Here is a 27,400-nt window from a genome sequence, read left to right as displayed (position 1 = left end):
TCTGTAAGGCAGAGTAAATCGATTTGTTGATCAATTATTAAGTCATGTACTAACAGAGACTTGGAGGAGAGAGACCTAATATTTAATAATCCACATTTCACTGTTTTACTCTTTGGTTCAGATGTGGATACTGTATTGTTCTTTCTTTGTGATTGTTTATGTTTAAGTTGTTTGTTGCTGGTTTTTAGTTTGTTTTTTGTCTGTTTGGGAGCTGACACAGTCTCTATGGAGATGGGTTTTTGGGGGGGTAGCAGGAGGAGAGAAGCTGCAGAGAGGCGTGTAAGACTGCAACTCTGCTTCCTGGTCCCAACTCTGGATAGTCATATTTTGGGGGGTTTAATAAATTTGTCCATAATTCTAGAAATGAGAGCTGCTCCATCTAAAGTGGGATGGATGCCGTCTCTCCTAACAAGACCAGGTTTCCTCCAGAAGGTTTGCCAATTATCTATGAAGCCCACATCGTTTCTGGGACACCACTCAGACAGCCAGCAATTTAAGGAGAACATGCGGCTAAACATGTCACTCCTGGTCTGATTGGGGAGGGGACCAGAGAAACTTAGATCCAACATATTATTTTTCCAATAGTATATATTTTTTTTAATACCATTTGTATGTTTATAGTGGTGCAGAACTGGGCTTTTATTTTCCCAAATGTCTGCACTGAGTAGGAGATTGTACATGTGTATAGAAAAAAAAAAGGATTCTACTCTATTCTATTAGGGTAGAGATCTGTTTTAGTGTGTGGGGCTGTGGCCTCAGGTTCATATTATTAAATGGTGATCATGAAGCAGTGCATTTCAGATATTTTTACAGAGTAACATGAAAGTAACGTAACAAGTAGACCAACGAATGTCTTTCTTCTGGGTGTAATTAAGTAACATACTGCAATACTTTGAAGAAAATTGCTCTGTGTAATATGTGTAATAATTACTTTGTTGAGTGACGACACCAACACTGATCACAACAGAGGGAAGCACCTCCAACATGCACAAACATGTGACCCGCAGCATGCAGTGAATGTGCATGAGTGTAATTTCTTTGATATGCTGATTATTGATGGTGGTGACTCTCAAAGTGGAGCCAGTGAGAACTGATAAGGGAAGGAATTGAATTGATAAGTGATATCAATAATAGAACTGAAACTGCTAAATTCTTATCAATTCGAATCCCTAGTCAAGATTGAATTTAAAGTTTTCAATTCACTCAGCCTTACAGACACTCAAGAACCAGCGCTCCTTTACACTGAAAGTTAAGGTAGCTCAGGCACCTGATCAAGACATGTTTAAGTTGCCTCTCAGTGGAGGTTTAGTGGGTTGGGTGTCCAGCTGGGTGAAGACTGTGGGTTCCACCAAAAAAGGGACACATTAGAGGACACAGGAATACTTGGTGCCCCGATGAGGTTTTGCATACATGTAAGCGGATGAAAGGATGATAGATGAAGTTTCTATGTTTTGTTGTCACCTTTGCAGTCCTGGGTTAAGGCGTTGCCATGGTAGCCAGGTTTGCAGTGTTGGCAGTGCAGGCCAATTGTGTTGTGAAGGCAGTGTAGACACTCTCCTGTTGTGCTGTTACATGAGTTGGGATCATCAGGGTCGATGTTGTTGTTGCAGGGACACTCTTTACAGACTGCACCTGGCAATGTCAGATCACCATAGAAACCAGGGCTGCAGCTGTCACAGCTTACACCTAAAAGGGAAATGGAGAGTGATATATTTTATGTGTCTTTCCAAAAATCTGCTGCTAAACACTGACTCTTAGCATCGCTGCTGTCTGTCTGTCTGGTTGCCTCTTTTATGTAAAGAAGGTAAAAGTAAGTAATGCAAACATACTGGCTCTTACCTGTGTGCCCCTCCTGGCACTTACAGATGAGCCTGAGGGACTGTGGGTCATGCTGACAGGAAGTGGCGAAGAATCGTCCACTGCTCAGAACATCTGGACACAAACATGGCTGACAGGCCTGTCTGGAGATTGGGTCACCATAGTAACCCTCAACACACCTGCATCAAAATAGGTTTATCATGATTACCTGAACAGGTACCGACCCTCAGCAGTAAGTACTGGCACACTTATTTCCTGAGTAAATCTAATTTATATAAATTTACTCAGAGACGTAGCAAAGACATTTTCAGAGGGAAATTTTCAGCTGAAAAAAACCCAGCTGAGTTACAGTAAACAAAGGTTCCTTTTTTGAAATTGCATCTACTTGCAGATAAAAGCTGCATAGCTGAAAACCCAGCCCTTTGTCTAATTCTCTCTGTTCTTCATCATTATGGAGTATAGTATGTACTACATCTCTGAGTCGAGGAGAGGGCCTAAGGGTACATCTGTCACCATCTTACAATGCTGTGATTGCAGCCATTCCCGAACTCTCTGTGAATGGTACTCATGGCCATTGATCATGATAATTTTGCATATTAATGATTAAGGACCTGACCTCACAGTCCATTGTTTGTCAGTGACTAACCTTTCACAGCTGGGTCCAGTAGTGTGCTCCCTGCAGTTCAGACAGTCTCCGGTAAATCCATCACACACCTCTGATAGCCCATTACATTCACACGATCGACATGAAGGGAATCCCCAGAATCCCATCTGACAGCGTTTGCAGCGCTGACCCGTAATCTCTGAACGGCATGCACACTGACCACTGACCTGATCGCACAGCTCTGACACAGAGCCATGGGGGTCACAATTACATCCTACAAAAAGGTGAGAATTCATTGTGAATCAACTGTCAGACGCTCAGAGAGAAAACGAAAGGCAGTGTTTCCCCTCTGGTTTGGGTTTCTTACGTTTGCAGCCTTCAGGTCCAAAGCCAAACGTCATTGGGGCACAGGCATCGCAGCAACGACCAATCACATTGGCCTTACAGTCACAAAACCCACCCAGTTTACTGCAGGATGGTCCAGTAGAGCCAATAACATTACACCTGCAAACTGACCACAGGTAAAACGCAGATATAAACATATGAAACACTCATCTTTTCCATTGTCTCAGTCCTGGATCATCTCAGTCCAACTACTTACGGACAGCTCCATTGTGGATTTGTGCTGAAAGGCTCACGATGAGTCCCTCGCAGACTTCAGGTAGCGACTCCTGAGGGCCAGGCTTGACAGCCAATCCAGTACAGTGAAACTGGTGAAAAGTGTCGAGGTCGCTCTGGGAGCAGAAATTTTGGACTGACCCAATTCTATTAAAAAGACTAATCTGAAAAAAGGGGGGCATGATTAAACATGTAGAAATCACCTCATGTAGACACATCCCATCATTTAATTTTGAAGAGAAAAATTGAAAATTGAAACCATGCAATCTTCCCAAATTTATTTATCTCCTCAGCTATGATTGGACAGTTACTGTTAGTAGGAGGATTTCAGGGAATATGTCAATCACTTTATCTGAATAGATGAAGACCTCCTTACCGAGTCAATTAGGATGTGTGAACTATCAGATCTGGGCTGTTTATAAAAGGTGATATCCACAAAATATTGACCTCCAGCATTTAGACAGAGCAAAGAGTCCAGAATACCTCGTCTGGAAAAACAAAAAGAAAAAACAAACAAAAACTGCTGCTACTGAGACACAATCTCTGACACAAGTACACTATTAAGGCTTCAGAGAACCTTGGAGCTCACATAAGTACAAATGTGTAAGAATGTCTCTGTACGTGGAACCAGGAGTACAAAGGCACAACATTTGGCTCATGTGCGTTAGCTGTAGCTGCTGGCTGTCTGCTGTCGTTTTATAGATGTTCTGTTGAGAGTCCTCTCTCAGTACATCCTGGTATGGTTCACAAGCTGCACTAGGACTGACAACAAAGTGCTGCAAAGTTTATTAAATCATCACACACATGCAGCTACGCCCTGTCACTGATATGCACACAGAGCCTGCTGCCTCAGCCACAAACATGATGTCACCCACAGGCCACCTGATCATGGCCTCTATTAACAACTCACACAGACACTGTACAATATCCTGTATGTCTGTGAAGGTTCTCAGTCATCCAGGTCATCGTAGTCAAAGGAGCTTGCAAAGAAAGGCGTCTGGACTTCTTTAAGTTACTTGAAGACGGATGAGAGGTGAAACGTCTTCAAGTAACTTAAAGAAGTCCAGACGCCTTTCTTTGCAATATCCTGTACAATTTGCTAGTTTCAAAGAACCTGCTTAATTTCACATCTGAATAGTGTTGTGGCAGATTTCTTTTCTCATGTATTAATCACATATTTAATCATATCACATTATTTATAGTAATATCACTGTCACGGTCCTGGGTCCCTTGACCCAGCATTTTTAGTTCCTTGTGATGTTTGTAATATTGTACTTGTGTGAGTTATTCTATGGTTTCTAGTTTCGATCCCTTGCCCTTCATGTTTCTCTGTGTCCCCTCTGTTCTGTGTAAGTCTGTGTCGGCATGTTTGAGTTCCCCTCTGTCCCTCGGTTCTTAGAGTCCTCTGCCTTATGGTTTATGTCTCTGTTTCTTAGTTGCTTTCTCCACTGTGCCAAGCTTGCGTCTCTGTATGATACTTCCTGTTTTACTTTGATGGTCCGTGTCTTATGTGAATGTGTCCTGCTTTGCTCGTCTCGTCCAGCCTGATTACTCCCAGCTGTGCTCTCCTACTGTGTCTCATTCCCTCGTTATCCCTCTGTGTATTTAAGCCCTGTGTTTCTCTTTGTCAGTGTCGTAAATTCCCTCATGCTGTGTGTGATGCTCTCCGTGTTTCCTGGTATACTTTATGATTAGCTTTCCCAGTTTAGTTTTGTATTGCCTGTGTTCTATTTTTCCAGCAATTAAAGCTGTGCTTTTGAGTTCAAGTTCTGTCCCCGTGAGTTTGCGTTTGGGTCCTCTCCTGCCTGCCACACAGCCGAAACATGACAATCACTTTCTCACTTTACTATAGTAAGAGCACTGCTGTCCATAGTTTACATGCATGTGGAACGTAAACACAGTGAGGCCGTTAAACAGATAGTGGGAGTCCTGCTTATCAGGGATGTAAATCCTTAGGTGACGCCAAAGCAGAAAACAAGGTCATAATTCTCTCTGAGGGAGGAGGTATTGCTCCACGTGAGAGGGGCCAACATGTAAGAGTTTGTGAATGTTCTTTGTCTGTGTCTCTGTATATATGATGTAAGGGCGGTGGCCACAATTCAGAGATGGTCCTGGTGTTTCACTGGGATGCTCTCTCCATATTGCAATGTGTTTATTAAACCCACTTCAAATCAAGCTCACTGGGTGTTTTGCAGGTAATTGTTAAATTTTCCATAACAATTTGCCGTTGTCAGGCAGGATTCCTCCGGTGAGTTTCGCTGAACTACGGGCACACAGTGACTGGCCATCAGCAGCAGGACCAGACGGCATCCCAGGTCGTATCCTAAGAGACTGTGCATACCAGCTAGCTCCTGTGTTCACTGAGATATTCAACATCTCTTTATCTCAGTCGGTGATCCCCACATGCTTCAAAGAGTCCATCATTGTTCCTGTCCCGAAGAAACCCCACCCTGCTTCTCTCAATGACTATCGCCCTGTAGCCCTCACCTCAGTAGTGATGAAGTGCTTTGAGCGCCTGGTCAGAGACTTCATCATTTCTTCACTACCAGACACACTGGACCCACTACAGTTCGCTTACCGTCCAAATCGTTCCACAGACGATGCCATCTCTCATCTCCTCCACACATCACTCACTCACTTGGACACTAGAAGGGGGAATTATGTTAAAATGCTCTTCATAGACTACAGCTCTGCATTTAACACCATAATTCCCTCCACACTCACCACCAAGCTGGAGCATCTGGGACTCAGCTCATCTATGTGTCAATGGATCTCCAACTTCCTAACTGGCAGACCACAGGCAGTAAGGATGGGCGGACATGTCTCAGCCTCCACCACTCTCAGCACTGGAGCCCCCCAGGGGTGTGTTCTGAGCCCCCTGCTGTACTCTCTGTACACATATGACTGCGTGGCCACTACCAGCTCCACCACCATCATCAAGTTTGCTGACGACACCGTCGTGGTGGGCCTGATCTCTGATAACAACGAGACGGCCTACCTGAAGGAGATTAGGAATCTGGAGAACTGGTGCCAGAGGAACAACCTCCTTCTAAACATCAGTAAGACAAAGGAGCTGATAGTGGACTTCAGCACTAAGCAGGAGAGGAACTACCAGACCCCCGTCATCAACGAGTGCCCAGTGGAGAGAGTGTACAGCTTCAAAAACCTCGGAGTTCACATCACGCAGGACCTGTCATGGTCCTGTCACATCAACACCGTGGTGAAAAAGGCCCGTCAGCGTCTCTACCACCTCAGACGCTTGAGAGACTTCCAACTGCCCTCCAAGGTGCTCAGGAACTTTTACTCGTGCACCATAGAGAGCATCCTGGCGGGAAACATCTTAACCTGGTTCGGGAACAGCACCATGCAGGACAGACGAGCTCTACAGAGGGTTGTGCGATCAGCTGAGCGCACCATCCGCTCCGAGCTCCCTGACCTGCACTCAATCTACAGCAGGCAGTGCTGGACCAAGGCCAGGAAGATGGTGAAGGACCTCAGCCATCCCAACAACAGACTGTTCTCTCTGTTGAGGTCAGGAAAGCGATTCCGCTCCCTGAAGACCAACACAGAGAGACTGAGGAGGAGCTTCTTCCCGCAGGCGATACGGTCTCTCAATCACAATCACACCACCACACAGTACTGACCCACACATACAGTTCTTACACACACTGGACTTTCTGGACTTTGTTTCCACTTCATCACTTAAATCACGCTGCTGTCATTGTGTATATGCTGCTGTTATTGTGTATATATTTATTTATATTTCTTCATACATTCTTATATAGTTCTATACTGTGTATTTTGTTGTACAGTTATTTTATTTTCAACTTTAATTTATATATTTTATCTTATTCTTTCCCAGTTAAATTTACCCTTCATTCTAATTTGTGTTGTACAGTTATTTCATTTTTAACCTTAATTTATATTTTATTCCTTCCTAGTTAAATTTACCCTTTTTAATTTTTCATATTTATTTCCTATCTTATTCATAGCCTTTTCCTTTTTTGTTTTCTTTAGGTCATGAGCAGTTGTCCAAGCATTTCACTACATATCGTACTGTGTATGACTGTGTACGTGACAAATAAAATTTGAATTTGAATTTCCTGAGGTAAAATTGCCTTAGTCCCACCATTCCTTTGTTTTCAAAAAAAGAAGGAACCACAAGATGTGCTTCAGCGACTCACACATGCAGGAATTTTTTAATGAACCAAGAGACGGACTGCAAATGATTTAGCTGCTTTGATTTGGGCAGGGTTCTTAACCAGACAGATGGGAAAAGCCTTGGTTACTTATTACTGCAACAAGTAGATTCAGGGTCCTAGAAACTCAACGAATTTGGGTATCCTAGTGTGAGAAATTGCACCTTGTTGTGGTAGTAAGTGCAGGATCTTAGAAGCTCAATAATTTGAGCATTCTAGTGTATGGCAGTTTAGCACTTTTGCACCAGTGAAAAAAGGCAGAAAGGCCTTGTTCGTACAAAGGAAGCTGGGCTCAGAAAAATGGCTACTGGAGCAGTGGGAGGCATTCCTCCACGTTGTCTGGTTGAAAACTCCAAGTGTGTGGAAGATGGTTGTGTGATGGAAAGTGTGATATTATTCTGTTATCATATGTTACCTTATATATGTAATCAAAGTAGTTGAAGTATGATACTGCTGTAGATCATATTATACCCTTTAACATAGAGTGTGTGATCAATATGTAGTTTTAGTTTGCATTTTACTTCTGACTTAAAAGAGTGTGAAAATCATTAGATCTATTGGATTGACCTGTATTACTCGACACTGTTGAATGTGTTACACTGTTTCTTGACATTTCATACTGCTGAATCATGAAGAGAATGTTGTGTGCAGAGGACCTTGTGCAGATAATAGAAGAAACAGACCACATTCCAGACCCCCACCTTACAGAGAGCAGAGAAATAAGGAAGCCGAGGTCATAACTTAGGCGCCGTAAGAGAGAAAGAATGTGAATGTTTAGGCTTTTACGACTAGGTGGGGGCCACTAGAGGGTATAAAAAGCTGAGTAACCCGTCACCATTTTGAGACTTGCTGTGACCCTCTGCAGGCAGGTCTCCCCATCATGATGGTTTTAATGCTCTTAAGTGTTGAATTGTATGGAAATAAATGATTGTTGATTGAGCATTTATACACCGAGTACTGTCCTTCCTTCAGCCCAAAGATTCAAAGAATTGGGAGATTTCAACAAAAGATATGTTGACAGGGATAAGAGTTTTTTATTGTTTGTAGTTTTTTGTTGTTGCTGTTGTTGGGTTTTCTGTTTATTTGTTTTAGATGGACCACTGGGAGGGAAACCTCAGAAATACGACGCCTGATTTCAGGACTGTTGTGGGAAGGACTCTGTCCTTAGTTTATGGTGTTTAACACTTTTGCATCGGAAGGAAAAGGCCAGACGGTGAACGCGCTTGTCCACAAAGCTGAGCCCAGCAGTACGGCCAGTGAGGCTGTAGGAGGCATCCCTTCAGGTGGTCTGGACAAATCCAGGTTTTGATTGTATGATTTTTTTTCTTTCAGAAATATGGGAAAGAATACATGGAGTATGAAGTGTGTAGAAACTGAGGAATGCAGTGAAGAGAAGTGTGTGTGTGTGAGGAGTGCTGTGGGTGTGTGTATAAAAGAGATGTGTTAAAATGTGGACAGAAGAATAAGAGAGGGAACGTGTTAATGAGCAGTGATGAAAATGATATTAAATAAATGTTTTAGTGTGTTAGTACAGGTTGCTACGGAACTGGATCAGCGCCCTCCACAAGCACAGCGGCCGGAGTAAAATGATAGATCAACGTAATTGGAACCGCATACAGCCCATGTTTTGGCTGAATATTTCACAGCTTCACTTTATGCACATCTTAACCTGAAGAACATGCTTCGAAGACAATCAATCTCTCCCTGAAGACGAAATGCAGTTCGAGAGCAACGGCGTCGACTTCAAGAGTCAACAAGGTGAAGAGACAGCAACACTGCCCTAAACCTTAAACCTTAAAGGGTTCAGCAGCATGTACACATGCCATAGTGGATGGAAGCATGCGCTCCTGATCACAAGCTGAGAGGTTCACCAGCGACATCACTGTGTGTGAATGGACTTGAGAAGACTGTCTGAGTTTCACATTTGCCATACTGGGAGTTGAAATGGCAAAGGAAGAGACTGAAAAGAGTGAAAGACAAAAGGCAAAGCCGAAGAACGGCCCACTGGCCTCTGACACGCCACAACCATGAACTGCTGCAGATGCAGGAGAAAGACAGAAGCTGTGAGAAGTGGGAGCATGGAGGAAAAATGAAGGCCGTTGTTGTTAATGTGAGAGCACATGAAAATTGTGTTGGGAAACTGTGTGGCCGACTGTCTTGTGGAGGTTGAGAAAGAGTCCGTAGGATTGCAACAAAGGTAAAAATAAAATGCACACAAACGCACACAGAGAAATGTGAAGGAAAAGCAGCTTTAAGGACAAAGCCCTGCTGAATCTGCAGCTCCACTGCACACACATGCATTGAACCTGCCTACTAACACACACACACACACACACATGCAATGAAGGATCAGCTTGTTATCTCTCATCAGTGTTAAAATAGTGTAAATTTAACAGACACTTGTTATCAAATGCTGAGTGTATCCACTGCTGAGAATTAATCAGAATCAGAATCAGAATCAGAATACTTTATTGATCCCTGGGGGAAATTATTTATTATTTAACTCTCTAGGGTTGCAGGACAACAGTTTACCTTTTGTGAAGGGAAAAAAGATTCTGGTTTGACCAACCAGTGATCAGACAATAAATTTAGTTGTTGATACAGTAAATTGTGAGATGTTTTCTGCTTGATTGGTGCAGCACAATTAATTTACTGTATGAAGGAAATTCTCTTTTGTGATAATATTTTTTGTTACTAGATCAGGGAAAGATGACTGGATTATAAAACAAGTGAATAAGATGTAGCAGAGGGTTGAGTTTCCTGTTTCTGATGTGTGGGTGAAACTTGCACCCAGATACACATCACTGAATACATAAAACAAACTTGTTTTGTGAAATACATGATGACATGTTACACGTTTACTTTTGGAGGGGGAGAAAAGGAGAAAAGCTAAATGAAATGATTGGGTCTGTGAAAGTGACAAATGAGTGACCTGGGGAAGAAATTCACATTCCAGTGATAAAACATTGATATGAAGTGTTTAGGAAGCGTTTAATGGTGAACATTAGTGTTGTGTGAACTGTGCAGCTGCTAATAAAAAAGAGGGAGATTTCTCTGTGTATTTAGCAGGTGGATCTATGTTTGTTGGCCCCAGACTTTCCAGGATTGTGTGATATTCTGGAGCTCTTGTGGGCAACCAGTAAATATGATGTGGGGAAAATGAACAAAGGCAGTGACTCTTAAGTCTGATTTTAGACCATGTAAGCATCAGTTATAAATTAAAGTAAAGCCAGGAGCAGTGACTGCATGGCAGGTTCTAATCCCTACAGCATGTTGTTTCACCTGAAGGCAAAACGTTTCCTGTGATTTTTCTGGCAGATTTTGGGGTTTTGTTTTAGTACCAGACTGATTCTGCCAGTTAGGTTTGGGTTGTTTTCTTTTTCTTTTTGCACGTACAAACTGGGCCCAATATGGGTTTTATTTTTGTAACAGTGCACTTAGGAAAAAACCTGCCAGGTATCACCCCTCTGGGTGTGATATTTTGTGTGTTGATGATTTAATAATCAGCTCTCTTTAAGCAGGCAGCAAGATTGGAAGTAAAAGTGCTATAAAATACTTTACTGAGAGCAAATACAAAGTGAGATTCTCCAGATTACAATGGCTTAGGAGAAATACACCTACCTAGGACCATATTAGATGGCAAGTCCTGTGTTTAAAAGGATTGTAGCGATTCAATTCATTTCAAAAGCAAAAAGAATTGTTTTTATTTTTGGAATGACGTAATATTGCTGCCAATGGATACTTAAATTCGTGCGCAGTTTTCCACTATCAGCAATGATTTGTACGAATGTATATGACTGGATGAATGCATGTGATTGAGATGAATGCATATGACTGGACTGTGGCTGGACTGATGATGTCACTTAGTCACTTCTAATGCCTAATCCACCCCAAACAGTGAAAAAAGGGTGGATGTATGTGGGGTTTTTTTTTGTTTTCTTGTTTTTGCAGGAGCAGGAGGATGGCAGAGACCAGAGGAGGGGGAGACCTGTGGGTTCACATTAATATGTGTGGAACCTGCAGACTTAATCCTTTACATAGCACTTTTCTGTGTTACTGATTTTTGTGTGAAGGAAACTGTGGTTTTACTGGCTGCTTGTTGGTTATGGTACCACATTGTAGTGTTGGGAAATGTTAAATGTTACAGTGGGAAAATGTATATTCAGTGTGAAACACATACTGTGTTAAGATCAGTATCACTCCTTTCGCAGAAAAGGAGGGTTGACCACATGATTTACAGCAGCACCTCTGGAATCTGTTAATCTAGGCCCGACCTGCGAGGACACACCACCGGCTAATGTTTTTTTTCCTCTCTAAGGGTTTTGGCATCACACAGGCAGACATAAGTGAAATGAAGCAGGTTTTGCAGTTATTACAGAACATCTTAGTGTGGGGCTCATTATCATATCTTTATTCATTTTAAGGTGTTGAGCCCACAGTGTTTAAAACAAGTGAGTGACATTACTTAAGAAAGGTCACTGGCTACAGTAGCTTTGAATAAACACATTTGGCAAATTATGGCAACAGTAGTGTTTTTAATGATTTGGGGAAATAAACTGCGCAAGGCACACTTGTGTCTGTGGTGTGGGATGCCTTATTACTCTTATAACCTACAGTTGTTTGCAAGTGTGAAGTTTGTATTTACTCACTGATTTTGGTTTCTGGGTAATCGTGGTGTGGATGCAGGCTCCAGGCAGAGCCAAGAATTAGACCTACTTAACATGACATTAATACAAATTTTATTCTCTAACACAGGGTTTAAAGGGCTGGAGCGAAATTACTCAGGAGGAGAAGCCCTGATGTTGTCTGAGAAATGATCTAACTACCCTTTTGTGTTGTTATTCTCCTAGTTCTGATGAGTTGACTCATGGGAGAGACCATGTGTCAAAAGGAGGGAATCCAGGTTTAACATGAAACAATGTTCTCTATGTTTTCTGAGTTTTTTCATGATAATTTTTCCATGGCTTTTTGTGGGATTAACAGTTCATTTATAGGTATGAAACCTCTACATGGGGCACAGACATGTTCAGATAAGGGTAGGGCTGTGCGATATGACCAAAATCTCATATCCTGATATAAGACATCTATCGTCCCAATAACGATATAAATCACAATAATTTAATATTTTCTGTATATTCTATGAATCTCGGGCAGCTTGACTTGCGTGAAGTGTTTCCAGGTGGGCGTCATGTACCTGGAGTCGAGTGTTTTAACCGATGCATGAAACGATACATTTTTAGACACAAGTTGTAATTGCCGCCGTTTTCTTTGTGAGTATTTATTACCCATCGTGCTGCGGGGAAAAGCCTGTCGTAACGTTGAGTCTTTTAGCACCTGACGGCTCTTTTTGGCTTCTCATCCGTAAATACTCTGCATACTCTTTCACGTGATTGAGTTTATTTTGAAAAGTCTCAACAGGATCTTGAACTTTATTGTGAAAGGTTAATGTGGAAACTAAACCAGGGGACACGCAATGGTTTTGCCGTCGTTGTTGCTAATGACAACGCATAAAAGCAGGCGCTTGTCCGTCCGTAGTGTAGTTATATTAAATATAAGAGAAAGAGAAAACTTTAAGAAATTAATATAGCCACTACAGCCACCATGAAAACGATGAAAAAATATTGAAGTAAACAGTTTATTTTGTGACACCACGAAACAAACAATAGCGTAAAATGAAACGATAGACGTTTTTATATCGTCATTCGATATATATTGTTATATCGAACAGCCCTAGATAAGGGTTGAACTTCATTGAACTAAAAGGAAAATGTGGTTTGATGATGGTTGACATGTTTTCCAAATGGTTAGAAATTTTTCCTCCTAGTAAGGAGATACAGGTGCAGTAGCCAGAGTATTGCTGGAAGAAATCATCCCAAGGGTGGAATCTCCAGACTGAGATTGAGACTGGGTGCTGATCAGAAGTCTTCAGAGACCCAGCGAGAAGCAGGGATCATTCATAGCACAGCTGACAGCCCAGGCAGTGGTTGAGATCAAAGGTCGTGCGGTTTGGGGCCCTACTAGTCATCATGAGAAGATTCCAGAACCACAGAAATAACCATAAAGGTTAAAGATCTCTGCATTAGACACTGAGGAAGACAACAGGGTGTCAGATGATCTCTGCCCTTTTAACCTACAGCTGCATTGGAACGAGAGAGTGAAGGGTGAAAAGAGCACCCTCCTCCAACAAGGGTGTGCCAAGCTCCAACTCAGCGACTGCAGAGCAGACCCTGTACCACCCAAGAGCGATCAGCGAATGAATGCAGATGACAACTGATTAAAGAATCAGGCTGTCATGCCTGAAGTAGTTGTAGTTGTGTTTTTGAGTTAAGGTGGTCGTTGGTGTATAGTAATCTTACTAGTAAGGATATGATTTAATCACATATTTAATCATATCACATCAGAAATCTGCCACAACACTATTCAGATGTGAAATTATAACAATAGTCATGTGACATTCATGGATAGATGCCCTGTTTTTTTATTCTCACCTGGAGTTTCCAGGTAGAATCACAGTTTTACTTCCTGTTGGATTGCTGCTGCAGCCACCATCGCCTGGTGACACTTTGCCGATACTGACTATAGCCATCCAATCAGATGCAGACTAGAGAAAATAATAAATTGACATGAGTTATAGAAAGACAATTCCGTCAATTTTATTAAACATGTACATTTAAATGAAGTTTACCATTCAAAATCGCCTCACCTCCGGTTCATAGGAAATCGCCAGCTGGTAATCAGTCGAAGAATGGAGGTTGTCCACAGTAAATCTAAGCCCCACCCCCTCAAACACTCTGACCAATCCTAGGCCAGTCCAGGTTACTGGCTGGTGAGATGCCCTTTGACGGGGAATGATTTGCAGGGTGTAACCAGGGACCAGAGGTATGCTGGTTTGCTGCTGGATGGAAATAAACAACAGATGCACTGAGGAAAGAGGACGATCTGATTAGCTGAAACATATGAGTTGAGCTGTTTCCAAATTCAGGGGCTGCATCCTTTGGAGACCACATTTGTGGGACGACTATATCACAGCACACCAAAGGCTGCTCCAAATGCGGCCCACTAATGCGTCTTCCTTTTCCCCGGATTTGAAGAGAGTCCGGTGTATCCTTTGTGTCCCAGAGAAGCCCAGACCTCTCTCCCCAGCTATCTCTTCCAGCTTATCCGGGGGAACAGCAAGGCATTCCCAAGTCAGCCAAGAGATACAATTTCTCCAGCGTGTCCTGGGTCTGCCCCTGAGCTTCCTCCTGATGGAACATCACCCAGGAGGCGCCCAGGAGGCATTCTTGTCAGATGCTTGAACCATCTAGACTGGCTCCTGTCGATGTGGAAGAGCAGCATCCCTACTCTGAGCCCCTGCCAGATGGCTGAACCTCTCTAAGGGAGAGGCCAGCCACCCTTCGGAAGATGCCCACTTGTTCATCACTTGTGAACAAGACCACAGGATAGTTAAACTCCTCCACTTGGGGTAGTAACTCATCCCTGACCTGGAGTGGGCACCCCAACCCTTCCGGCTGAGGACCATGGCCTCAGACTTGGAGGTGCTGATTTTCATTACCACCACTTCACACTCAGCTGTGAATCATTCCAGTGTGAGCTGGAGACGATCACCTGATGAAGCCAATAGAACCACATCATCCGCGAAAAGCAGAGATGAGATTTTTAGACCATCAGGTGAAAGCCTTCTGCCCCTTGGCTAAACCTAGAAACTTTGTCCATAAAAATTTTGAACAGAATCTGTGATAAAGGGCAGCCCTAGCGGAGTCCATCACCCACTGGGAATGAGTCCCACTAATTACCGTCTATGCAAACCAAGCTCTTCCAATGGTTGTATAAGGATTGAATGGCCTGTAGTAATGGGCCAAACACCCCATACTCCTGAAGAACACCCCATGGGAAACTCAAAGGGACACGGTCGAATGCCCACAGCCAAAACACTGGCTGGGCAAACTCCCATGCACCCTCATGTATCCTTGAGAGGATAAAGAGCTGGTCCAGTTTTCCACGACTAGGACGAAAACCGCATTGTTCCTCCTTTATCTGGTTTTTATCATGTTATCATAGCATGGCTCAAGCACGTTCATCATAGTTTAACCCCCTTGTTTTGCACAACGGAATATGGCCTGCCGTCTGCAGCTAAACACCCCAATAGCTTTTGTAATAGCTTTAGCCCGATCGGACTGGGCAGCAAAGGGCTGCTTAAATACAGAAAACTCTTCTGCTCTTCCACCTGGACCGCTAGCGCTGGCCATAACTATCGCTTGACAGACGCACCATACACATAATTTTTTTCCTTCTTTTTCGAATCTTCGGATTACGTGGGTGTCAAACCGTGGAGTGGGATCGGTTCGGATTACGGATCAACCGTGATCCGTTGCACCACTAGTACATATCAGCTGCCTCCGAAGTCCCACAGGCGAACCAAGGACTCCTTCAATAGGACTCCTTCTTCAGCCGGGTGGCTCCCTTCACCTCTGGTGTCTAAGGATGGGTATCGAAACCCGGTTCTTGTTGAGAACCAGTTCCCACTGTTTCAATTCCTTGGAATTGTTTGGCATTTTTGCAAATGATTCCCTTATCGATTCCAGTCGCCCCGAATGACGTCACCACGTTGCAGAGTGTCATTTACCTGGCGGGTAACATGGCGCCTAAGCGGCTCAAACACTCAAAAGTTTGGTTATACTTTAGGAGAACGGATGACAACAGGGCAACTTGCAATACTTGTAAAGTAGATACTTCATTTAAGGGAGTAAACACTACGAATATGCAAAAGCATTTGCTCACAAAACACGCAATAACCTCAAATGAATGTCGTGTTTTTAATTCTGCTCCGGACTCGTGAATCTCAACCCAGCAGCAGAGGTAACGTTTGCACGTCCTCTCCCGTTAATGCGGCAGGTAAATAATCAACTAACAGTGCATATTATGTTAGCACGATGTGCCTTATTACAAAACCTGCCATTACTGTGCATTTAGGTGACCAAGATGAGAGAGACAAAGTCTGGCTGGCTCAGATGCTGGCAGTTCTCGCTGCAGTCTACCGGTAGCGTCTCCTTTCAGGCCAGGATAGACAAATGTCACAGAGCAGTGACTCAGTTTGTGGTCAAAGGCTTGCAGCTGTTTGCCACAGCAGATGATTTTCAGTAAGTGTATGTGTTTAATTGTAGGCAGGGACATTACTGGATATTCTTGTGTAATTGCTACAGAATAATTTGTGTTATGCTTTGTTATTGCTACAGAAGAATATTTATTTTATTATTTTACAATTACATTTTTTTTCCTGGGGACCCTGTGACACCCATTGAAGAGCCATAGGCTGTGGATCTCTTAAGATCTCACTTTTGGGTTTGTAAGGCCATGTTACTCTTACTTAGAGAAGATATAAAACAAAGTTCTAAGCTAATCAACCTTAGTGTTCTCCTTTTTAAAAAATAAGAATCAATAAGAGAATCGATAAAGAATCGAATCGTTAAACAGACTCGAAAATGGAATCGGAAACATGAAAATCTTATCAATACCCATCCCTACTGGTGTCCACCATTTGGTTTAGGTGTTACCACCATGACAGGCACCAACCGCAGCGCAGTGCAGCAGCTTTGGCGGTGGAGGTGCTGAACATGGTCCATTTGGACTCAGTGCCCCCAGATTCTCTTGGAAAACTGTTGAAGCTCTGCCAGAGGTGTGTGTTTAAGATCTTGCGGACTGGGGGCCTCTGCCAGGCATTCCCAGCACACCCTCACTATACCTTTAGCTGCCCCATGTCTGTCCAATGTCCTCCCCAGCCACCTGATCTGATGGTGATCAGTTAACAGCTCAGCCCCTCTCTTTACCCGAGGGTCCAGAACATATGGCCGCAGGTCTGGTGATACGATTACAAAATCGATCATCGACCTATGGCCTGTAAATGGCCTGTATTTATATAGCGCTTTACTAGTCCCTAAGGACCCCAAAGCGCTTTACATATCCAGTCATCCACCCATTCACACACTGGTGATGGCAAGCTACATTGTAGCCACAGCCACCCTGGGGCGCACTGACAGAGGCGAGGCTGCCGGACACTGGCGCCACCGGGCTCTCTGACCACCACCAGTAGGCAACGGGTCAAGTGTCTTGCCCAAGGACACAACGACCGAGACTGTCCAAGCCGGGGCTCGAACCGGCAACCTTCCGATTACAAGGCGAACGGCCAACTCTTGAGCCACGATCAGCCTAGAACTTTCTGCACTTTGTGGACTTATGGACGATCTTATGTTTTAACATGGTGTTTGAATCCAGGATTCATTGTGAGTCTAAGGTACAAGCAATTTTTTGGAAAAAAAAAAACATGGCAAACAGTTGTAGCAAAGCAGTCCAGAAATAAAAAAGTGAGTACTGGGTTTTTATCTCACCCAAATATCCAGTGGAACAAATGTTAGCACACCAAAGAATCTTAGAACATCAAACTTAGCTAACCTTCATCTAAGTTACATGACGTTAGTGATATTGCTACTTAATCGGGTCATGCAAACTTTGGTTAGTTATAACCTGAACCTTTGTTATAAAGCCCAACATTTATGCCGATCTTATGGACTGGACTGGTTCCTATATAGCGCTTTTCTATTCTTCTGAGCACTCAAAGCGCTTTACACAACTTGTGCATTCACATATTTTCTTAGTGCTTTCTAATTAACATTCACACTCCAATGGATGCATCGGAGAGCAATTTAGGGTTAGTATCTTGCCCAAGATATTTGGCATGCGGACTAGGGGAAGCCAGGAATCAAACCACCAACCTTCCGATTAGTAGATGACCTGCTCTACCGCCTGAGCTTATGTCCTGTTTCCCATTTCTCTTAGTTTTTTTTTTCTCTCTGATTAAAATGAAAGTACGTCCCATGATTCTAATAAGAAAATTGTGCTTTCATCCTGCAAGTTACCAAATGCTTGATGAGACCTATTATATTTGTACTGTCAAAATGAAATGAGACTAGTCTCATGCTCTACTCTAGCAAACTAGCTAAACTTAGATTCATTGTTGGTTAAGGGGACTCAGTACCCAGATTCACATGTAGATGAAAAAACAACATACAGATTTTCTGTATTTCTGTTGAACATGCTGACCACCACAGCAGTAGCTGCGACTGTCATGGTTGCCAGGCAACAGGAACCCCATGTTGTAGGCTAGACCGTCCAAGTTCACAGCCTTGCACTTCTGGCCTTCGCTGCCTTTGAAGAATGCAGCCCCTGAATTTGGACACAACCTATAGTCTCCAAATAATCAAAGCATTAAAGTGTAACAGAAAATGGATCTCACCAATCTCTTTCTCATTTTCTGTTGCTGGGCAAGTTGGCGAGCCCGCCGAACTAAAATAACTCGTCCATTTTGGAACTTGGTGTCAAAACCTTGCTCTTTGAAGTACTGCTCACACTGAGGTAACACTCGTGGGTTCAGCTGAAAACACACACGCAGATACTGTTTATATAGTGCAAGTGGACAGCATTCACAGTGCTTCACTTGTTCCACATTTTGTCATATTAGTATGGGCAGAAATCTGTGCCATCAGAAACTGAATTTGAATGAGTTCAATTTGAATTTGAATTGCTCAGATTGAATCTGAATTGTAACTTGAATAAATGCTTTTGAAAACTGAATTTGAATTAGTCTAATTTGAAATTGAATTTATGGTTTGAAAATGAATTGATTTGCTTTGAAACTGCATTTTATCCTTTAAAAATTCAGCTCTCGAATAATTTCAGTTTCACTTCTCACCATTCAGTTTCAGGTCTACAATTCAATTTCAGTTCCAAAATTCAGTTTTTTGGAACTTACATCCGGTTCCGGTTCAAGCGCAGATCAATAGAACTACGTTTTACTAGCGGACCGAAAGTGTTACTGACGGGAATCTACAGCGTCTTGAGCTGAATTAAGACTTCAGAAGTCATTCGTCATGTCGAATGACCAGCGGATAAACTCTCAGGTTGGTAATAAATGTATTACATGTATAAGAACAAGCGTCATGTTAACAAACAGGGTCATGTTAACAGGGTCGCAGATGCCAACAGACTTAATAAACTGATCCGTAAGGCCAGCAATGTTGTGGGGATGGAGCTGGACTCCCTCAAGGTGGTGTCGGAGAGGCGGATGCTGTCCAAGATAAAGACAATGTTGGATAACACCTCCCACCCACTCCATGACATGTTGGTCAGTCACAGGAGCTCGTTCAGTGAGAGACTGAGATTACCGAAAAGCACCACTGAACGACACAGGAAATCATTCCTGCCTGTGGCCATCTCCCTGTACAACGCATCCACTTAACACACTGTTTGCTGCTACAACTACACATGTTTCTTTTCCAAATATTTATTTATAAGTGACTTATGTATGTATGTATGTATATATATGTATATATTGTACTATTCTTAGTTAGCGTATTGTCTGTCTTGTCTTAATGTTGGTTTAAAATGGAGCACTGTAACAAAAAATAATTTCCCCCAGGGATCAATAAAGTATTCTGATTCTGATTCTGATTCTGAAATGATAGCCGTAAGGTAACTTTTATGCTTATTGTAGCTGCTAGCTAAAAACGCTAATTTAGCGTAGTTTGCCCTGAATTCAGCTTTGACAAACAAATATGATCGACTGTTTCTAGTAGAATTCCAAAGTTGTCATCTTGGGCCCTCTCAGAGTACCCCCTCTGTATGCTTGCAGAGACCCCTACAGTAGGGAAACATGCAAAACAGTGTCCAAACCTTTGTATTTTAGCTTTATTTATGTCTTACACGGCATCCCAACTCTTTAGCTAACTTAATAACTTTAGCTAACGTGAATAGTTAGTCTAATTCATTAGTGCAGCATTACTGGATCATCTCTGTTTGAAGTGATATAATATGATATACAACTATCACTGTGTTTAACTACCATAATAATTCTTAGGGTACTGAGTGCATGCTTAATTAGATTTTTTTTTAAAGCATACTGCTCCATTACTATGTTTGACAGGCTGAAGTTGTCGGGTCACCTCCTAAATCGACCATCTTTTACAGGTGTTTTGTGCCAGAAATGGAGTGTCCACTGAAGACTGAAGATACTGAATCTCTACGCCTTGCCATTGATCCCTCTTGTGCCTTCATCTAGACAAGAGACAAACTTCACCACTCTCATATGCTCTGTACCTACATCACCTTCCCTGACAGTCGTAGCTTGGCTCATCTGAGGGTGAAATTATAAGAATGTGTTATTTTGCAAAGTGCTCTCTAGGGTTCCTAAATAAAATATGGCATTGAGGTCATTTCTTTTGAATTAATCCCTCCTTCTGAAATATAAGAACCTCTCCTGGTTTTAATGGCACTTTGGATTTCCTTACTTTTTGTTCCACTCCCAACCCCAAATAGATGCTGACAAGCTGCCACAGTAACATGGAAGAGGGAAAGACGTTGGAAAGGACTACTACAAATAAACCTAATGCCTAACAATGAAAAGTGTAAAATAATAATATTAATAAAGATAAAAGATAAAAGATAAAGTAACAAGTTTTTAGTTTCTTGTTTATTCCAAATGATCATCCAGATGTCTGTGACATGTGATGACAAACACCATAATGGAAGGCCTTAGTCATCACATGCTTAAACTCATATATTTTTGCATATGCTGAACAGGCAGTCAGACATGCTGTAACTGTGGGGTAGAAAACAGCATGAACACCATACAGCAGGGGTCTCAAACTCCAGTCCTCGAGGGCATGGAAAAGTTGCATGACACCGGCCCTCGAGGACTGGAGTTTGAGCCCCCTGTCATACGGAATATGACAGGTGTGGTTGAACTGCATGAAGACTCTGAAGTTTGTCTTCTCTTCTGGCAGGACAGGAATGTGGCCTTGTCCTGTGAGCCACTATAAGGATGTACTTAGAGTAGAACTGGACTGTCACCGGCCTCAGGCTCTTCACCCTTTTCAAAGACAAAGCAGTCATTTAGATAAAATATTAGATATTGTTTACCTGTAAATGCACAAAGTAAATTTAGAAATGTTATTATTGTCAAGAGTGAACAAGCACTGATAGTGTAATCTACAACTGTGGCCAAACGTTTAGAGAATGAGAAGTGGTGTTTGCTTATTTACAAAGTTTGCTGTTTCAGTGATAGTTGTATATCATATTATATCACTTCAAACAGAGATGATCCAGTAATGCTGCACTAATGAATTAGACTAACTATTCACGTTAGCTAAAGTTATTAAGTTAGCTAAAGAGTTGGGATGCCGTGTAAGACATAAATAAAGCTAAAATACAAAGGTTTGGACACTGTTTTGCATGCTTCTCTACTGTAGGGGTCTCTGCAAGCATACAGAGGGGGTACTCTGAGAGGGTCCAAGATGACAACTTTGGAATTCTACTAGAAACAGTCGATCATATTTGTTTTTCAAAGCTGAATCCAGGGCAAACTACGCTAAATTAGCGTTTTTAGCTAGCAGCTACAATAAGCATAAAAGTTACCTTACGGCTATCATTTGTTAACATGACGCTTGTTCTTATACATGTAATACATTTATTACCAACCTGAGAGTTCATCCGCTGGTCATTCGACATGACGAATGACTTCTGAAGTCTTAATTCAGCTCAAGACGCTGTAGATTCCCGTCAGTAACACTTTCGGTCCGCCAGTAAAACGTAGTTCTATTAATCGGCGCTTGAACCGGAACCGGATGTAAGTTCCAAAAAACTGAATTTTGGAACTGAAATTGAATTGTAGAACTGAAACTGAATGGTGAGAAGTGAATCTGAAATTATTCGAGAGCTGAATTTTTAAAGGATAAAATGCAGTTTCAAAGCAAATCAATTCATTTTCAAACCATAAATTCAATTTCAAATTAGACTAATTCAAATTCAGTTTTCAAAAGCATTTATTCAAGTTACAATTCAGATTCAATCTGAGCAATTCAAATTCAAATTGAACTCATTCAAATTCAGTTTCTGATGGCACAGATTTCTGCCCATATATTAGAGCCTTATTCCAAAATGGATTAAAATCATTTTTCACCTCAAATTTTTACACAGAATACCCTATAATGACAAAGTAAAATGAGTTTCCCTTAAAGTCTTGCAAATTTATTAAAAATTAAAATACAAACAAATAACATGTAGCTATAAGGAGGAATTGTTTGTAGACCTTTGAGCCTGGACTGTATTGAGGCACGGATCTGGAACAGAAACATTTCTAAAGATCCCAAATGAGCACAGCGGCCTGCATTATTCATAAATAGACGTTTAGAACCACTATTACTCTTCCTAAACCTGGCTGCTCAGCAAACCGTTAGGGAGCTGAAGGAATGGGCTAGAAGTCCTTACTTATAGAGGTCACCAAGAACCTAATGCTCAATCTAACAGAGCTCCATGGTTGCTTTGTGGAGAGACGAGAACCTTCCAGAAAGACAGCCATTTTTGCAGCACTCCACCAATCAGACCTGTATGGTAGCGTGGCCAGATGGAAGAGATTCCTCAGTAAAAGGATCAAGAGTTTGCTAAACAGCATACCAAGGACTCTCAGACCATGAGTAACAAAATTCTTTGGTCTGAGGAAATGAAGATTGAGCTTTTTGGCCTGACTGCCAAGCATCGCGTCTAGAAGAAACCAGCCACGGCGCATTATATGCTCAACACCATTGCTACAGGGAATCACGGTGATATAGAATCATGCTATGGGGATGACTTTCAGAAGGAGGAACTGGGAGACTAGTAATTGTTGAAGGAAAGATAAATGCTGCAATGTATAGTGATATCCTTGAAATCCTAACCTGCTCCAGAACACTCTGGACCTCAGACTGGGACGAAGGTTTATCTTCCAACAGTGCAACAACTCTAAGCACACAGCTAAGATAAGAAAGGTGCTGTCCAGACAGAGCTCAGACTTGCTTTTAGTTCTGGTTCATTTCCTTTTTTCTTGTTTTAGGTTCCATTGCACACTTTAGTGTCTATTTCCGTGTTTCTGATTGAGTTCATTTCTATGAAGAGTTTTCCCAGCAATAAATCTGTGCTCTGAGTTTAACTTTCCATTTCTGAGTCCTGCATTTGGGTCCCTTATCCTGCCTGCTCCACAGCACTGTCTTCTGAATCCAACCTGGAAGTTGGTTCCACAGAAGAGGGGCTTGAAAACTGAAGGCTCTGTGTAAGAGCCAAAGTCAATGTTTATGTTTTTCCTTTTTGTTTTGGTGGCACAGGTGTATAGCTTTACCTGCGTCTCAGGTGATGGTATGTGGGTGTGGTCACAGTCTATTTACCTGATGTCGGTGTTCGCAGCAGGTGTGTTGGGTGAGTGGTTTGTGGGCAAACTTTTCTGTTGACCGTCATTTTTTGGCACACCAGTTAATCCATGCGCTAGTTGGAAATTGATTGAAAGCGCAAATGTTTGTTCTTGTTTTGTTCTTAAAATAAATGCGCAAAGTACTAGTATGACTCACTATGGATTATTGGAGGCGCGTCACAGGGACACAACCAACTCAGCCGGCTGCAGCTTTATTTACGGATGAAAGTCGCAACACTCTGCCTCTCATTCCACTTTTAAATAGTCTAGGAAAGAAGAATGGGACAAACTGCAGAAAAACAGGTGTGCCAAGCTTGTAGCATTGTACTCAACAGGACTTGAAGGTGCCATTGCAGCCAAACATGCTTAAACAAAGAATTGAGGAAAGGTTATGAATATTTATGTACATGATATAATTTTTTTTAATTTTTAATAAATTTGCAATAATTTCGAGTAAACCTTTTTTACTTTGCTACTATGGGGTATTGTGCGTAGAATTATGAGTTGAAAAAAATGAATGCAATGAATTTTAGACTGAGGCTGTATCATTACACAATGTAGAACGAACAAAATGCTGTGAATACTTTGCTGAATGCACTGTAAAAAGACAATTTTACCTATAAACACATATTAATACTGAACTATAGCTGTGTAGGTTCTAAGTCATTCAGGTCATGGTAGCCTAAGGAGCTTGGAATGAAAGCAACTGGACTTCTTTAATTCAATTAAAATTCAGACCGCGGTCAAGTGAGCCATCATTTCTGTGCTTCTACACCAGCCTTTACGGCAGCGCTTTTTATCCTTCATTCCCGATCACAAACATAGACTTGTGCACACATACACACGTGTGCACACATTGCATTGGAACAGTATGGTTGCATCATGCATTTCTTCACCAGGGCTGATGTGTTAGTTGTCCAGTATAGGTCCTCGGAAATGTGGTCACCTTTTATGGATAGGGGAGGGGGATGAGTTTTTTTTCTTGCAGAAGTCCATGACCATTTACTTGGTTTTCCTGGTGTTTATGGTTAGGTTATTGTAGTCACACCATTCTGTCAGACATTGGATCTCATCTCTGTAGGCGGTGTCGTCATCATCGGTGATGAGCCCCATCAGAGTGGAGTCATCTGCAAATTTGATGATGATGTTGCAGGGATGTGTGAGGGTGCAGTCACTGGTATAGATGGTGTATAGGAGTGGACACAACACACATCCTTGTGGTGAGCCAGTGCTGGGTGGATGATCTCTGGTTGCCCACCTTGACTCTTTGTGATTGGTCTGTGAGAACGTTTTTGAACCACGCACATGTAGCAAGGGGGAAGTCTAAGTTTACCAGCTTGACTATAAGAATGTCTGGGATGATGCTATTAAAGGCTGAGCTGAAATCAATGATGAGCATCCTTACTGAAGTCCCAGCATTCTCCAGGTTATGCAGAGCAGAGTGGAGGGCAGTGGAAATTGCTTTCTCAGTGGACCTGTTTGCCTTATAGCAGGGGTCGGCAACCTTTCAGATGATGAGTGCCATCTAAAATGTCCTCAGAAGTCAGTGTGCTGTATGATTGCATTAGTAATAAATTTAACAATGCTCTATATTGACAGTTACACACTATATAGAACAACTTAATAGAATTATACAGTATTTGTTCGCAGATGTTGGCAGCTATCAGCGAATAGTTATCAGCTATTTTGAAACAAAAAAAGATACAGAGTTCTTGTTATGGATAAAAAGTAACAGCAAATGAACTGTACAAAAGAAAATATAAATGCTATTTATGGTCTCCTCACAACAATGATAAGAGAAATAAACTGGGCCAATATGGCATGTTTGTTAATACAGGGATAAACATGTTAATGTGATCTCTGGTCTTCCAATCAGCGACACAGGTCTATGAGTGTCCACCATTCAGATGGCTACCTCACGACACTTTTTGTGTGAGAGAAAATCTGCTCACACAGATATGTAGAGCCAAATACTGTCAATAAGGCCTCTGCAATGTTCTGAATGTCATGGTCCAGGTGAGTACGGGGTTTTTCCACTCCGCTGGGCTCCACCTTCAGGCAGAGACTCCAATCAGCTTCCACACCTGGTTCCAATCAAGTCACCAGCATATAAGACCAGCATTCACAACAGACCTCTGCCAGATCTTCTGCTAACTCATGTTAGTGCTAGGCCGCCAAGCCCTTGTGAGAACCCTTAACTACTGCTTTTCTCCTCACCGTGTTTTCTTTGTCATAGGACCCACCTGGCAGTCGCGCTTCCCAACCTAGATTACTCACATCTCCGCCTGGACGCTGGTTCTGTCATCTGGTTGCTTCCTTTCCATCATCGGACTACACCTGCCTGCCTCCCTGCCAAGCCCCTCACTCCAAGCATATTCTGGATCCTCTCTGGACACCCCCTCCTCGCATGACACTTTAAACCTGCAACGCGTAAGCCCTAACCACCATAGTCTAATCCTTCAGCTGTGATTCACTAGACTGCCACTGACAACTTGTCTCCTCTCATTATAGTGACTGCGTACCTCCATCCAAGCCGCTGCCCCTTTTTCCCATTCCCCGGATCCATCCGTGAAATCTAGCACCTAGTCATAGCACTCCGAGTTTCATGTTCACAGTTTGGCCTCACAGTTCTCAGTTCATAGCTTCCACAGTTCATACCATTCATAGTTTCCTGCTTTTTAAGTTCACTAGGCACAGCAAATAAAGCACTGTGTTCACACCCGTTTTTCTTCCCTCTGTGTCTGCATTTGAGTCCACACCCACAGCCTGGCCCGCTCGGCCGTAACACTGAAGACAGTAAAACTTGACTGGGAGTGATGTCCAGCAGGTGAAAAAGCTCCATGAACATGCACAGCTATGGATTTCCGCTGCGTTCGTAGTTCTGCAAACTTTGACCCTCATAGAGTCGAGCTCCTGAAGCATTCGAAGTGTTGGAATGTAGAAATTTCAACATCGCTTGAAAAAACTGCCAGCTAGCAACATCCCTCTCACTGGTAGGCGAAGTTATTTTTAGCCAATTACACGTTGAACCTGGTAGTTGGGGTTGTTAGCCAAGTTACCGTCATTAAGAAGCGACACAACTAATGTGTCTATGCTAGTTAATTTGCAATGTGTACCACTGGCCCGGCCATTTATTTTTTAATGCACCTTCTCAGATTAATTCACTGCATGTCGTGCCCAGGGCTGGACTGGGACAAATAAAAATCAGCCTGGGCATTTTGACTACAGACCAGCCCCCCAGGTATTGCAGGGAAAATCATAAAGCCTTTTAATGAAAATAAACACTGTTGTGACAGTGATGTACACCGTCTTGTTGGTATGATTTCTATACATTTTACATCAGATAAAAACTTAAAGCGAGGCATTTTTAATGAGAATAAGAAAGAAAAGTATGTGTCCCCTTTCCCTGTTAATGCCCTGCCTGGCCTCCTGGCAAAACTTTGCTAGACATGCCCCTGCACAGTTACCAGGTGTCAGGTGCTTAGAAAAGTATCCTGGTGTTATTTCTCTGTCAGAAACAGTTCATAACTTCAACTGAGCTATTTTTACACATTGGCCAGCACCTGGCCAATACACCACCTTTCATTGTTTATACCGTTACAAAAACTAAAACAAACAAAAAAACATTGGCCCATAAAAACAAAATTCACTATTGGCCCACCGGGCAAATGCCCGATATGCCCGATGGCCAGTCCAGCTATGGTTGTGCCATCAGTTAACCCTTAGCTTGCCAGCTGTGGCACGCGTGCCCAGGGTTGCCGACCCTGGTTGGGGTCCAAACTAGGTGTGATGCAGTCCTTTATGTGCTTTAAGACCAGCTTCTTGAAGAACTTTGCGACCACTGGAGCACTGATGGTGGTGGACTCGGAACTATTGTTGCTGATTTCAGGC

General features: G+C 42.5%; 1 protein-coding gene across 1 annotated transcript in view; it reads right to left on the bottom strand.

Moving 5' to 3' along the window:
* lamb4 (laminin, beta 4) overlaps nucleotides 1–27,400 on the bottom strand; it is a 76,613-nt gene that overhangs the window by 24,227 nt on the left and 24,986 nt on the right. The window contains exons 17-27 of the mRNA XM_080875211.1: nucleotides 24,558–24,683; nucleotides 18,530–18,740; nucleotides 13,943–14,134; nucleotides 13,728–13,840; nucleotides 3,417–3,528; nucleotides 3,024–3,204; nucleotides 2,790–2,933; nucleotides 2,465–2,696; nucleotides 1,840–1,997; nucleotides 1,462–1,686; nucleotides 1,292–1,336 (exon numbers count right to left, since the gene is read on the bottom strand). Of these exons, the coding sequence (XP_080731337.1) occupies nucleotides 1,292–1,336; nucleotides 1,462–1,686; nucleotides 1,840–1,997; nucleotides 2,465–2,696; nucleotides 2,790–2,933; nucleotides 3,024–3,204; nucleotides 3,417–3,528; nucleotides 13,728–13,840; nucleotides 13,943–14,134; nucleotides 18,530–18,740; nucleotides 24,558–24,683 (1,739 nt within the window). The remainder of the gene's footprint in view (nucleotides 1–1,291; nucleotides 1,337–1,461; nucleotides 1,687–1,839; nucleotides 1,998–2,464; nucleotides 2,697–2,789; nucleotides 2,934–3,023; nucleotides 3,205–3,416; nucleotides 3,529–13,727; nucleotides 13,841–13,942; nucleotides 14,135–18,529; nucleotides 18,741–24,557; nucleotides 24,684–27,400) is intronic.

This window comes from Rhamphochromis sp. 'chilingali', assembly GCF_963969265.1.
Source record: "Rhamphochromis sp. 'chilingali' genome assembly, chromosome: 2".
Classification (NCBI taxonomy): Eukaryota; Metazoa; Chordata; class Actinopteri; order Cichliformes; family Cichlidae; genus Rhamphochromis; species Rhamphochromis sp. 'chilingali'.
Note: the sequence above shows the minus strand (reverse complement) of the source record. Positions and strands in the feature narration are given on the sequence as shown.